The 15,647-nt window shown below is 39.1% G+C and overlaps 1 protein-coding gene across 1 annotated transcript; it reads left to right on the top strand.

Moving 5' to 3' along the window:
- Positions 1-262: 262 nt before the first annotated feature.
- LOC306644598 (protein lin-7 homolog C-like) lies at positions 263-3,110 on the top strand (the record flags this gene model as incomplete). The annotated part of the gene is made up of 2 exons (XM_079111649.1): positions 263-287; positions 2,261-3,110. The coding sequence occupies 2 exons, from the start codon at positions 263-265 to the stop codon at positions 2,899-2,901; spliced, it is 666 nt and encodes a 221-aa protein (XP_078967775.1). The 3' UTR covers positions 2,902-3,110.
- Between the last annotated feature and the right edge of the window lie 12,537 nt (positions 3,111-15,647).

Here is a 15,647-nt window from a genome sequence, read left to right on the forward strand (position 1 = left end):
CCTCTCACACATGTAGAAACACGTGCTATCCTTCTACACAGTCAGCAGAGTGGGCAGCTGGGCTCCCCCAAGTAGGGTGGTTTTTGTTCAGAGCTGTACCACTGTGTGAGAGGAAGTTGTAAACCTTCATGGCAGTAATACACTCCAGCATCCTCAGCCTCCACCCTGCTGATTTTCAGTGTGAAGTCTGTCCCTGACCCACAGCCACTGAACCTGTCTGGGACCCCAGAGGCCCTGTAGGAAGCCATATAGATCAGAAACCATGGAGACTGGCCTGGTCTCTGCAGGTACCAATTCAAATAGCTGTTGCCATCACTGTAGAGGAGTCTCTGATTGGATCAGCAGGAGATGGAGGCTGGCTCTCCAGGAGGGATGTGCAGAGAGAGAGGAGTCTGGGTCATCACAGTGTCCCCATTGTATCCTGTAATTGTGGCAGAAGCACATGGTTTTTTACAAATGTTGTCTTTTTTTTTCTTTTGTTATATTTTTCTGGCTAAACATTTTTTGGCTTTTGTTCATATTGTAAAAATATTTAAGAAAATAACACAGATAGTTGCAAAGCATAAGGGGTCTTCTGGAATCTACTATGTTATCTCCCTCCATTAGTGTAATCTTCACCTGATCACATGTCTTTGCTTATTCTGGAATCTTCCTCTTCCTCACAGATTTAATTGGCACATGCACTCCCAGAGTACAGGAACTGCACATCGCCCACATGTATGTAGGATGCCTGGGCAGCAGTGGACCTCAGAGCCACCCTCTCTCCCCTGTCTCCTACCTTGTGCCGTTACCTGGGATCCAGAGCATCAGCAGCCCCAGGAGCTGAGCAGGGCACCTCATCTTCAGAAGTTTAAGTGAGTAGTCCTGTTCAGTCAAGAAAAGACTAGAGGTGAGCTTTTATCTCAGACTTGCAGAAAGGTCCTCCCCATGTAGCATGTAGCAGTATGCAAATCCTCTGGTGGGTTCAGCAGATGGGAAGAGAAAATAAAAGTCTGTGGCCCTCTCTTGTGAGGATATGACATAAAATGTTACTTCTGTTTGGAGGAAACTCTGTATGAAAATCACATGGTGCATGTGGCCTGCCCCACATCACAGCATCAGACCCAAGGACATGGGGTGTGCCTGCAGGTCACTCTAGGGTCAGGGTTTGGAGAGGGTGTATGGCCACCCTGCTTGGCCCCATCCCTGCTACTATAGAGAAGCACACAGGGCACATCTCTTCTGGTACTGTGCTTCCAGGATTTATCCAGTAACTGCCTAGACTGGAGCTAGTTGAAGAGGACTTTGCAACATGTTCTTACCAGGTTAGCAGTTTCAGAATACTAGCAACAAGGGTTAGAAGTGGTCTTTTTGTGGGACCTAATCAATTAAGTTTGCCAGACACTCAGGCCTAAAGAACTTGACAAAGAAAAAAATCCTATTTCTTGTAGGTAGAGAGTTAAGAGCTTTTTGTAAAGCAAGAGGAAATTAAATGGAGAGGGAACATATACATCTGGGTGTGAATATGAAATTCCATGTACAATTCGCACAATCTAGTAAAGGTCCTGTCTTACTTATCTCACTGTATCTGGGCACCTAATTAATAGAAGTATTTATTGATAATTTGCTCTGGTCAATAGGATGAACAAAAATATTTTTACTTGTTTATGTTGTTTCTAAGGTGTATTTAAGGAATTCTCTCCATTCCTAGTCTCTCTCCATGTGGATCCAGGTCGCTCAGGACTCCTGTTTCGTCCCAGTCTCTGGGAGAACCTGTGTCTCCCACTGGCCAGTGTGTGGGGCTGAGACCTAATTCCTTCCACTGGAACAGCAAGAACTGCACCCACTGTTTTAATGGGACAATGTCACCTGCACCCATGAGGGCCATTCTCCTGGACCTTTATCACCAGAGATGCTAAGGAAGAGGGTTCTCTGTGAATGGGGTGGGGAGGAGAGTGCTTTCCATCCCAGTGTGTATAAAGTGTCTCTACTTTGAAAGGAGAAGGCCATTGGCAGCTATTTTATCTTCTGGAGGCAGCACATACTATAAGCAAAAGCACTGATGTATATTGACCTTAATGATGTGAATGCACATTTCTCTTCTACCCAGGAAGTCTGATTGCACCACAATTACCAATTAAGGGGAAAAGGGGATATGGTGGTTGGTTCTTCACATGCAGATAGTAATCACAAGTGTTTGATGTTCAATAATAATGCTCCCGAGGGTATTACACCAAGACAAAAATTGCACCCTTTGTTTCTCATTTAATAACATTTCAAGGCTCCTCTGTCATCAGTTTCTGTCATTCGGTATTGCTAAGGAAGAAGACGGTGGTGCTGGGGGAAATCGTAGGCCTAAAGAGGGATATTTGTAGAGCAATTGAATTATTGGAAAAACTACAAAGGAGTGGAGAGGAACCACCACAGAAATTTCAGGCTTTACAGAGAGTCCTTCAGAGTGAGTTCTGCAATGCTGTAAGAGAGGTATATGAACATGTCTATGAGACTGTGGATATTAGTAGCAGTCCTGAAGTGAGAGCTAATGCAACTGCAAAGGCTACTGTCCCTGCATTTGCTGCCAGTGAAGGACATTCTCATCCTCAAGTTGTTGAGCTACCCAAAACAGGAGAGGGTCTTGGGTTCAATATTATGGGAGGCAAAGAACAAAACTCTCCAATCTACATATCTCTAATAATTCCAGGTGGAATAGCTGATAGGCATGGGGGCCTCAAACAAGGAGATCAACTCCTTTCTGTTAATGGAGTGAGAGTTGAAGGAGAACATCATGAAAAAGCTGTAGAACTGCTGAAAGCCGCCCAAGGAAAAGTTAAATTAGTAGTATGGTATAGACCCAAAGTCTTAGAACAAATGGAGTCATGCTTTGAAAAAATGAGATCTGCAAAACGCAGGCAACAGACCTAATACATTTAAAACTTTATATTTCATTTTTCTTTTTAGCTAGAGAAGTTTTACTTGTGACCTACTGATGGCAACAATGCCAATGATTGTAAAAAAACATGCAAACTTCCCGTGAAATCCTCCTTGCCATTTTAAAAATGCCTATTTTAACATCATTTATGATTCTAGAGATGCATACACTTTTTTTCTGACAAGAAAAAGTAAAAGGTGTTGAGGGCAAGTCTGTCCTGCTGTTTTTATAGACCTTTTTCATGCAGAATTTGTCATAAAGTTTTTCTAGATTTTTTAAAATGCTATTTTTTAATATTAAAATGTATTTTACATTCTTAATCTTTTTTTAGGAAGAATGTTTTCTTCATTTGGCTACTTATTTAAAATCAACAGTTCTCCAACCCTTTTTTTGCTTACAATTTTTTTTAAACTCTGAAATTCCTTTACAGATTTCCAAGAAATTAAACATGGCAGTATCACATACAACAGTTCATTACACCATCATTGTTAACATCATTGCTGCATTTTGTACTTTGAATATACACATAATATATATAATCAATGATAAATGATAACAGCATTTTGGAAGTTTTTTACTTTTATTTGAACATGTATAATGGGTATTCATTTACACTGATTTATAAAAGTGAGTTTTTAAACACTGAAACAATCATTGCTAAAATATGTATTTCATAATATTTGAGCAGTGAGGCAAGAGGATGTGATTTGACTATTAGCATTAATGATTATATTCCTTTCTATTTGTATTCAACAGTATATCAAAAAGTATAAATGCAAAACAGGTTCAGATTTCATCTTAGAAAATTTTTTTAAATTTATTTTTAATTGTAAACAAACGGCATACATATTGTTTCTGTTTGTACATGGAGTAACAGCATATCATTTGCATATTCATAAATTTACAGAGTAATGATGTTTGATTCATTCCATTATATTTTCCTTCCCCCCACCCCTCCCACCTCTCTTTTCCCTCTATAGAGTCCCTCCTTCCTCCATTCTTGTCCCATTCCCACCCTGCATTAAGTGTCATCATCAGCTTATCAATGAGATCATTCCTCTTTTGGATTTTTGAGATTGGCTTATCTCACTTAACATAATTATATCCAATTACATCCATTTGCCTGCAACTGCCACAATTTTATTATTCTTTATAGCTCAGTAATATTCCATTGTATATATATATATACAATGGAATATATATATATGTATATACATATATATACATATATATTCATATATATACATATATACATATATACATATATACATATGTATATACATATACAATATACATATACATTGTATATACATATACAATATACATATATATTCATATATACATATATTCCATTGTATATATATATATACCACACTTTCTTTATCCATTCATAAATTGAAGGACATCTAGGTTGGTTCCATAGTCTGGCTATTGTGAATTGAGCTGCTATGAACATTGATGTGCCTGTATCTCTGTAGTGTGCTGATTTTAAGTCCTTTGGGTATAGGCCAAGGAGTGGGGTAGCTGGGTCAAATGGTAGGTCCATTCCAAGTTGTCTAAGGAATCTCCACACTGCTTTCCAGAGTGGCTGCACTAATTTGCAAACCCACCAGCAATGTATGAGTGTACCTTTTTCCCCACATCCTCTCCAACACCTATTGTTGCTTGTGTTCTTGATAATTACCATTGTAATTGGGGTGAGATGGAATCTTAGTGTAGTTTTGATTTGCATTTCTCTTATTACTAAAGATGTTGAACATTTTTTCATATATCTGTTGATTGCTTGTTCATTTTCTTCTGTGAAGTGTCTGTTCATTTCCTTAGCCCATTTGTTGATTGGGTTATTTGTATTTTTAGTGTAGAGTTTTTTGAGTTCTTTATATATTCTGGAAATTAGTGCGCTATCTGAAGTATGAGAGGCAAAGATATTCTCCCACTCTGTAGGCTCTCTCTTCGCATTGCTGATAGTTTCCTTTGCTGAGAGAAAGCTATTTAGTTTGAATCTATCCCAGTTATTGATTCTTGCTTTTATTTATTGTGCTATGGGAGTCCTGTTAAAGAAGTCTGATCCTAAGCCAACAAGGTGAAGATTTGGACCTACTTTTTCTTCTATAAGATGCAGGGTCTCTGGTCTGATTTCAAGGTCCTTGATCCATTGTGAGTTGAGTTTTGTGCAGGGTGAGAGATAGGGGTTTAGTTTCATTCTGTTGTGTATGGATTTCCAGTTTTCCCAGCACCATTTGTTGAAGAGGCTATGTTTTCTCCATTGCATATTTTTGGCACCTTTGTCTAGTATTAGAAAATTGTATTTATTTGGGTTTGTGTCCGTGTCCTCTATTCTGTACCATTGATCTAATTGTCTATTTTGGTGCCAATACCATACTGTTTTTGTTACTATTGCTTTGTAGTATAGTTGAAGTTCTGGTATTGCAATACCCCCTGTTTCATTCTTCCTGCTAAGATTGCTTTAGCTATTCTGGGTTTATTATTCGTCCAGATGAATTTCATGATTGCTTGCTCTATTTCTGTGAGGTACATCATTGGGATTTTAATTGGAATTGCATTGAATCTGTATAGCACTTTTGGTAGTATGGCCATTTTGATAATATTAATTCTGCCTATCCAAGAACATGGGAGATCTTTCCATCTTCTAAGGTCTTCCTTAATTTCTTTCTTCAGTTTATTGTAGTTTTCATTGTAGAGATTGTTTACCTCTTTGGTTAGATTGATACCCAAGTATTTTATTTTTTTTGAGGCTGTTGCAAATGGAGTTGTTTTCCTCATTTCCCTTTCAGCTGTTTCATCGCTTGCATATAAAAATGCTGTAGATTTATGCGTGTTGATTATATAGCCTACTATTTTGCTGAATTCATTGATGAGGTTTAGAAGTTTTCTGGAGGAGGTTTTTGGATCCTCTAAATATAGAAATATGTCATCCGCAAATAGTGACAGCTTAAGTTCCTCTTTTCCTATTCGTAGCAATTTAATTTCTTTAGTCTGCCTAATTGTTCTGGCTAGAGTTTCGAGGACAATGTTGAACAGGAGTGGTGAAAGAGGACATCACTGTCTTGTTACCATTTTCAAAGGGAATGGTTTCAGTTTTTCTCCTTTAAGAATGATGTTGGCCATGGGATTAGCATAAATAGCCTTTACAATGTTCAGGTATATTCCTACTATCCCTATTTTTTCTATTGTTTTCAGCATGAAGGGGTGTTGTATATTGTCAAATACTTTTTTTGCTTCGATTGAAATAACCTTATGATTCTTATCCTTAAGTATATTGACATGATGGATTATGTTTATTGATTTAAGGGTGTTAAACCATCCTTGCATTCCAGGAATGAACCCCACTTGATCGTGGTGCACAATTTTCTTAATATGTTTTTGGATACGGTTTGCCAATATTTTGTTAAGTATCTTAGAATCTATATTCATCAAGGATATTGGTCTAAAATTTTCTTTCCTTGATGTGTCTTTTCCTGGTTTGGGTATGAGGGTGATATTAGCTTCATAGAATGAGTTCCGTAGGGTACCCTCCTTTTCTATTTCCTGGAATACTTTGAGAAGTATTGGAATGAGTTCTTCTTTGAAGGTCTTGTAGAACTCGGCTGAGAATCCGTCTGGTCCTCGGCTTTTCCTGGGTGGTAGATTTTTAATGGCTTCTTCTATTTCATTGCTTGATATTGATCTGTTTAAATTGTGTATATCCTCCTGGTTCAGTTTGGGAGGAGCATATGTCTCTAGAAATTTGTCAGTGTCTTCGGTACTTTCTATTTTGTTTGAATACAGATTTTAAAGGTAGCTTCTCATGTTCTGTATCTCAGTGGTGTCTCTTGTGATATTCCCTTTTGCATCATGTATTTTAGTAATTTGAGTCTTCTCTCTCCTTCTCCTTGCTAGTGTGGCTAAGGGTTTATCAATTTTGTTTATTTTCTCAAAGAACCAACTTTTTGTTATGTCAATTTTTTGAATAGATTCTTTTGTTTCAATTTCATTGATTTCAGCTCTGATTTTAATTATTTCCTGTCTTCTACTACTTTTGCTGTTATTATGTTCTTCTTTTTCGAGGGCTTTGATCTGTAATGTTAGGTCATTTAATTGTTGACTTTTCATTCTTTTTTGGAATGCGCTCCATGCAATCAATTTTCCTCTTAGTACCGCTTTCATGGTGTCCCAGAGATTTTGATATGTTGTTCCATCATTCTCATTGACCTCTAAGAATTTTTTAATCTCCTCCCTGATGTTTTTTGTTATCCATGTTTCATTCAATAACATATTATTTAGTCTCCAAGTGTTGGAGTAATTTCCTTTTTTTACTTTGTCATTGATTTCTACTCTCAGTCCATTATGATCTGATAAAACACAAGGCAGTATCTCTATTTTTTTGCATTTCCTAAGGGCTGATTTGTGGCATAACATATGGTCTATTTTCGAGAAGGTTCCATGTGCTGCTGAGAAGAAAGTGTATCCGCTCGTTGATGGACGGAATATTCTATATATGTCTATTAAGTCTAGGTTATTGTTTGTGTTCTTGAGTTCTATGGTTTCTTTTGTTGGATTTTGTTTTGAAGATCTATCTAGTGGAGACAGCGGTGCGTTAAAGTTGCCCAGAATTATTGTTTTGTGGTCTGTGATTTTTGAAATTGAGAAGGATTTGTTTGATGTACAGGGATGCACCATTGTTTGGGGCATAAATAATTACTATTGTTATATCTTCCTGATTTATGGTTCCCTTAAGCTGTATGAAATGTCCTTCTTTATCCCTTCTGACTAACTTTGGCTTGAAGTCCACTTTATCTTATATAAGGATGGAAACCCCCGCTTTTTACTGGGTCCATGTGCGTGGTAGGTTTTTCCGCATCCTTTCACCTTTAGTCTCTGGATGTTTTTTTCTATGAGATGAGTCTCTTGCAGGCAGCATATTGTTGGTTCTTTCTTTTTAATCCATTCTGCCAGTCTATGTCTTTTGATTGATAAGTTTAGGCAATTAACGTTCAGAATTATTATTTAGAAATGATTTGTATTCCCAGTCATTTGGCTTATTTTTGGTTTTTAAGTTGGCTTGGTTTCTCCTTTGAGTGGTTTTTCTCTAAAGTAGTTCCTCCCTTTGCTGACCTCCATTGTTGTTTTTCATTTCCTCCTCATGGAATATTTTGTTGAGAACATTCTGTAGTGCAGGCTTTCTATTTGTAAATTCTTTTAACTTTTGTTTATCATGGAAGGATTTTATTTCATCTTCAAATCCGAAGGTTAGTTTTGCTGGGTATAGGATTCTTGGTTGGCAACCATGTTCTTTCAGAGCTTGAAATATGTTGGTCCAGGCCCTTCTAGCTTTTAGAGTCTGGGTTGAGAAGTCTGCTGCTATTCGTATTGGTCCCCCTATATGTAATCTGATGCTTTTCTCTTGCGGCCTTCAAAATCCTATCTTTATTTTGAATGTTAGGCATTTTCATTATAATGTGCCGTGGTGTGGATCTGTTGTGATTCTGTGCATTTGGTGTTCTGTAAGCCTCTTGTATTTGATTTTCCATTTCATTCTTCAGGTTTGGGAAATTTTCTGATATTATTTCATTGAATAGGTTGTTCATTCCTTTGGTTTGTATCTCTGTGCCTTCCTCAATCCCAATAATTCTTAAATTTGGTTTTTTCATAATGTCCCATAGTTCTTGGGGATTCTGTTCATGATTTCTTACCATCTTCTCTGTTTGGGCGACTTTATTTTCAAGATTAAATATTTTGTCTTCATTGTCTTAGGTTCTGTCTTCCAAGTGGTCTAGTCTGTTGGTGATGCTTTCCATTGAGTTTTTTATTTGGTTTATTGTCTCCTTCATTTCAAGGATTTCCGTTTGTTTGTTTTATTTTATTTATTTTTTTTTTTTGAGAATCTCTATCTCTTTTCTGAAATGATCTTTTGCTTCCTGAAGTTGCTCTTTCAGTTTATTGGTATTATCATTCATTGCCTGAATTTGCTCTCTTATCTCATCCTTTGCTTTGTGAATCACCTTAATCATGTATAATCTGAAGTCCTTTTCTGACATTTCTTCTAACATACTGTCATTGGATTCTATTACTATAGAATCTAGATTTGTTTGGATCATTTTCTTCCCTTGTTTTTTCATGTTGTTCATGTATCTTTCCCTCTAGTGCTGCAGACCTGGGGTATTGCATATTTCCACCTATAGGCTTATAGTGGCCCTATAGGTGTCCAAAACCCTTTGTCTAAGGGGAGATCTGTATTAGCAGTACCCAAATCAGACACTATGTAATCCTAGACCAAATAGCCCCTATGGGGACAATTATATCATGTAAATAAGGGAGAAAGCGACTCTGAGGGAACAGGTAAACAGAAGTAAAAGAAAGCAAGAAATGTAAAGAAATAAAAACTTAAATATTTTTTTTAAAAATGAGAAAAAAGAAAATCTACTGTACAATAGTCATATACTAATGAAACCTCCCAGTGTTCAGTAGCCTGATGTATGAGAGGTACCTAAAAATGAGCTTCAAGCCTCCAGCAGGCGTCTCAGGATGGGATTTGCCCCACCCAAAGATCAGAGCTACGGCTTCCAGGATTATCCAAGATGGCTGCTCTGGCTTCCAAATGTGTTGGCAAATGGGGAGCTGCAGATCAAGGATGGACGTGGTCAGCTGGAGGTCCTGGAGACAGGATGCAGTTGGTCCAGCAGTGGTCCTGGAGGTCAGGTGTGATTGGTGTGGTTGTGGGATCCAGGAGGCTGGGTGCAATCAGTTGGTCTGGGTTCCCGGTAATAGGGCACAGTCAGTTGGTCTGTGGGTCCTGGCGGCAGGGAGCAGTTGATGTGTGGGCCCCAGAGGCAGGGAGTGATCGGTTGGGCTGAGGGATCCTGGAGATGGGACTCAGTCAGTCTGGCCAGGGGTCCTACAGGGCCTGGCTGTTGTCTCAAAATGGCGGCAGCCATGTGTAATCAAACCTGCAGGTCCTGTAACAGTGAATTTCCAGGCAGCAGCAGGCAGCTGGTTCTCCACTGGTGGTCTGCAGTCAATCTGTTAGCAGCTGCCAGACAATCGGGAGGTTAACCTGGAGCGTTAGGTGATGGATAGGGGCAATGCAGGCGATGGACAGGCGAGAGGCAGGCAAATGGCAGATGACAAACGCCTGACAGTGAGCAATCTGCCCTCAAAAATGCGTCAATATGTTGGCAGATTGCAGGTGATCACAGCAGATAAATGGGGTAAAGAGCAGGGGATCAATAAGTATCAAAAACTGCCTCACCGAGAAACAGATATCCTCTGCTTGAATCCGGCATTGCAGAGTGACAAGGAACGCAGCCTCCCTCTAGACTGCCATCTTGTGAAAGAATGGACTTTTTTTTAAGCTGTCTGTTTTATCTCAACTCCCTAAGGTCTCCCTCCCAGTAATGGGAACAAAGCCCTTAAAGCTGTTCCAGGAAACAGCCCCAAACAGAGAGTAAAAGAGAGAATTGAGCCTGATAGCCAGATAGTGCTCAAACAGTAGGATTACCAGAAACTATTGACCAGAATCTGCACCCTGTTGTAAAACATTGTGAAACATGTTGTATGTTATCAGCAAACCCAGACCCCCTTTGAAATTTCCCGGCAGCTTTGTTCCCCATTTTTCCTTTTTTTTTTTCCCCTTTTTCCCCCTTTCATGTGCGACCCCTACCGATGTGTGGTTTCTGCCTTTATAAACCTACAAGATTTTCTGCTAGGGACTCGACTCCTGGACTCCTGCGTGAGTCATGAGTTGGGTCCCAGCACGCTGGAATAAACACCTCTTATGGTTTGCATCAAGTGACGCCTCCTGCGGTTGATTGGGGTTGCCGTCGATCCATGGGACAGAGTTGGGGTTTCCTTTTTGGGGACCTTACACTTGGATCCCTTAGAAAATTTTTAAGGTATTCATTTTTATTTAAATACATTGCTCATGGTTTGGTCTTTCCATGCCTAGAGATGAGCCTCTTAGTTTGTGGTGGGAAATAGCAGAAACAAACAAGAAAAAGTAATACCTTTAACTTCACTAGTCTTGAGTTATACATCTTACAAGGTCAGTTTAAAGAATCAATGTTAAATAAGAAAAAGAGGATATGGTTAAGATCCATAAAAACTGTGAGGTGATATGATAAGAATCTATAGATTGTCAAAATGAGTAGGAACTCATTCATATTAAAATGGTTGGGTTTAGAGATGCAATCATTTTTTTACTATTCAAATAACTGGGAATTTTGAAAGTTACTTTATGTCATTTGTCCACTGGATGTCACTATTTTACTAAATGGCAGCTATTAGTATATGACTGTGACTGAGGTTTGCATAAAAGCTGAAATTTAAGAGTTCATTTTCAGTCACAACTCATAGGAACATTTGTACTTTTTTAAAAAAAATGTGAATCACATGCTATAAAGAAAAAAGAATTTGGCATAATTATCCATCATGTATAAAAAAAAAGTGAGCATTGTAATATTCCTTCAAGGAAGAATAGAAATTTGTATACCTTTTTCTGCATGTTTGTGAGCACTGTGAGTCTTAAAAGACTATTCCAGTTTTCAGTGATTTTTTTCAGAATATAAGTCAATCAGCATTATTATTTATCATTTAGGTATTGAACACTGGATTGCATGGTTGAATGTGTGTTTAGTCCACTACAAAACTTGCTTGTGATTGATAGGACCATGTTGTTAAATTGTATATTTTCAAAATTAATTGATGTATTTTCAAAATGTTGGAACCAAAGTAGTATAGAATTATGGATTTAATTTAATTGTAAAATTATTAGAGGTATTTGTTGTAGAGCTTCATATATTAAAGAGAAGTATCGGTGCATATAAAAACAGTTAAAAACATAACATTTCAAATTCAGTAAACCAAATTTGTCTTAAACACAAACTTTAATGACATTATTACTCATAACTATAGCTCAACAACACTAAAAATTTTTAGAAATAAATAAAGAGGCAATGAGAAACCTTTCTTAAAAAGTTGTCCAGGGTTAGTATTTCAAAGACAGAGAAATGGAAGTTAAGACGCAAATTGACTGGCCTTCCAAGTAGCAATACATTCTCAAAGAAACTGTCAAATACAGAAAAAAAACAGTGACCAGAAATTGTAACGACATAACTTTGTATAGATAACTGTTCTGAGTGGCTTCTAGGATGTTGTTGATGTAAGAACCAGATGAAATTAAACACAACAGACACAAGGAAGTTAATGAAGTCAAAGTTAATGTCCTACCAAACTAGAGTGGCAGGTGGGGTTGTGACAGTAGGAGCCAAATGATCTAAAATGTTCTGGACCTCCTCTCAGTGGCATGACTGGCACCCCTGCAGCCAGAAGGGCAGCAGGAAGCCTTCCTGGTTGCTCTAGGGAGGGTGTGGTGGCCATTCCCAGTGGTCTGTGGGTCCTGAGCCTCAGTGGGAGGGAGAGCAGCACTCCACCTGTCCTGGACATGCCTGGACCTGTTTGCACAGGAGAGGTGCCCATGCTGTGACAGAGGCCCGCATGGCCTCCTCCAAGGCTCTGCACACCCCACTGAGCTCAGCCTGGTGCCCACCGTCCTCTGGGCCCCTCAGCTTCTCCTGTTGCACCAAGAGCCTGAGCTCTCTGGGGGCTTGTGTTGTGGGTGGCTACCCCTGCGGGTCCTGGTGAGTGTGCTGCTCACAGAAGGGTGGGCAGCAGCCCCAGCCACATACGGGACACTGTGTGAGTAGGATCAGTAGAATCATGTCTGGACGTGAGGCCACACTGTGAATGAGAAGAGGAACAGGCTCTGAAGCTGTCTACGCATGGGTCACAAACCACAAGCAACACAGCATTTATTTCCATTTGGTCTGTTTGGTTTAGGTAAAAATTTAATCATACTCACCAGGGAATCCATTATCTTAGCATTAATGGATTGAAACATCACTAATATACTTTATTTCCTTGTCTGAAATTATCATTGTCTTATCTACTGCTTCAAATATGTTGTAAATCCAGTCGTAGCATGCCATGGTACAACTGACATGCTTATCAATTCAGAAATCTTCTTAGGGCACTATTTTAAACAGAATTGGTTAAAAGTTTTTATTTTCTGTTCCATTACTACCAGAATGTACAAATCAGATTCACTTTGAGGTTCTGACCATATGTTGTGAACAAAATGCTTTTGTATCTTGTTTGCAAACATTTTTTAAGACAATGTAGCACTGTCCCAGGATAGGAAACATTTCTGGAGAAGGGTCCCAGGGGTTTACAGAGGAGTGGGGAACTCACCTCGGAACCAGCAGGGGTCTTGGAATTCATGATGGAAATAATTTCAGCCTGAGCCAGACAAAGGCATAGACAGAGGCCTATTGATGAGGGAGAGGCACATTCAAGGAAGGAAGAGGGCTCTCTTGAGAGTGAGCTGCCCTGCCTTGGCTGGGGAGCAGTATTTACACCAGGCTTACCAGGGGCAGCCTGGAGGTGGAGCCAGGGTGGAGCTGCACATTTCACCCTGGTGTCCCTGCGCTTGCCTGGAATCTCCCTCGTTTCACAAGGGCACAGCCAGGGCATGTGCCTCGAAGTGTTTTCTGCATTTCTGCATGGCTTGTGAACACTGCCCTTCAGATCCAGCATTTCTCTGATTTATGGTTCCCTACAGTCTAAACACCATCTAAAATTCTAAACCTCAAGGAAAAATAAGACATTTTCATGTCATTTTTGTATTTCCAGTGGTAGTTAGAAAAGTTCTATTTTTCAAATCTTCTAGTTTATGCTTTTGTTTTTCCTAAAAAAACAGCGCCCAATATTTGAAAATTCAAGAACTCCATTTTTTTGTATGACTGACAGGTAACTGACAAAGAGTTTTAGCACTAGAATTTTGTGTGTGATATTAATTTAGAAAACCCTATTCACTAATATAACATTAAGGCTTTCCCGAGTTGACCCTGGCCCCTAAGGATATCCACTGTGGGAAGCCCTCTCTACTGTCTAGGAAGCAGGAATGTGCAGTGAATAGGGGAAGAAGACAGTGGAACCATGCTGCATGTATGTAAGAAAAATAAAACTCTAAATGCACCTATGAAAAAAGAGCCAGTATTTGGGGCAACAGCAACAAGTGTTGGAACTACAGTGATCAAGTCAGTAAAAAAAAGAAAAGTGAGCAAACAGTCTGTTCACAAAGTTGAGGTATAATGAGAACAGTAAGGAGAAAAGGTGAAATGGATAGAGAGGAAAACATAATTGAAAGTCAAAACTAAGAATCAAACATTTCCTTACAAAATAATCTAGAGTCAATGAAATATAAACAATAAGAAAAATATGATTTAAAATGATATTTCTGTATCTGGTAAATGTATGTGAACACAAATTTATTGTAATTAGACTCCTAGGCAAAATTATATATGAACTGAAAAAAACAAATTATTTTTACATGTTTAAGTATTAAGAACAAAATAAATATTCCAAAAGTTCTTAGGAAGTGTTTTGAAAGAAATAAAAATCAAAATTGCTTCAAAACTGCAGTCTGCAAACCTAACTCCCAGAACAAAGTGCGCGGATACCAAAATAATGATGAAAAGTGATTTTGCTCATGCATGTGAAGTAAGGAAAGGACCAAGTCAGAAAGCAGCAGTCAGGAAGCCACAGTGCGATGCAAAATTCTTGAACATATTTAAAGTAAGAGAATGTGCCCCAGTCCATTGATCCCAGTTGATTGACAGTTGACAGAGAACTGAGTACTTAACAAGAGCTGTGGTGTCTGGTGTTGAGGCTGCAGGGAGAGAGAGCCTCACGTTTGGTGAGCACAGGGCTGAGCTGGGGATGGAGCCCAGAGTTTCCATCTCCTCCCTCCCCTATACCTCAATTTCTTTCCTTTAAAACACACCAGTGACCATTGGGTGTAAGAGACAGACACATACAAAAACATGTTCAAAAAAACAGAAAAATCCAAACCCTCCCCCAAAAAAGTTCACCCTAGAATTCAAATCCTCAAACTAAGTATCTAATTAAACTCAATAAAAATTTATTTATAATTGCATTCATCACGAAAGAGTAAGTTCTCAAATATAATTCATGTAATGCCACTCAATTCAATTATAATTTTATTCAAAAATGTAAAGTAATTCTGGGTTAAGGGAGAATAAAAGAGAAGCATATTTTGTCATTATAATCATTTAAAATACAGTGCAAGTTAACATATTTTCTTGAGTAGAAATATAAACTAGATTTACATAGACTAAACAAAAATTTAAATGTGCATATATAATTACTTTCATGGTTACATTTAATGGAATATGTGCAACAAAGAACATAAAAACTACATATAATTTCTGAGATGACAAAGTGATGTCCAGTTTGCCCACTGACTCCTGGGGATGAACCCAGGTGACAGTGACAGGATATCAGGGACCTACCAGTGGGAGGGTGCCTGTGACCCAAGGGCCCTCCTCCCCTCTGGAATCAGGATCCTCCTGCACAGGGCTGAGCTGGTCTCAGGACAGCTCTGGCCATCAAACTCCCACAGCCAGCTGTGCAGTCAGCCTGTGCTCCTGGGGCAGAAGGTGCCCTCAGAGGGCAGAGGCAGAGGGAACAGAGGGAAACACTCCTGGAACCCAGGTCTAAGGGTGCACAGGGCCTCACTGCAGGACGCTGGGGATGCAGCCTGGCCCGGCCCTGTCTGTGCACCTGGACAGACTCTCTCTCCATATCATCATGTGTGACTGTGGAGTCTCATATGCTCCTGTCTGCAGGTGAAGTGCTCCTCCCTCAGTGAGGGAGAGCTCAG

Source organism: Sciurus vulgaris, assembly GCF_902686455.1.
Source record: "Sciurus vulgaris genome assembly, chromosome: 14".
Taxonomy (NCBI): Eukaryota; Metazoa; Chordata; class Mammalia; order Rodentia; family Sciuridae; genus Sciurus; species Sciurus vulgaris.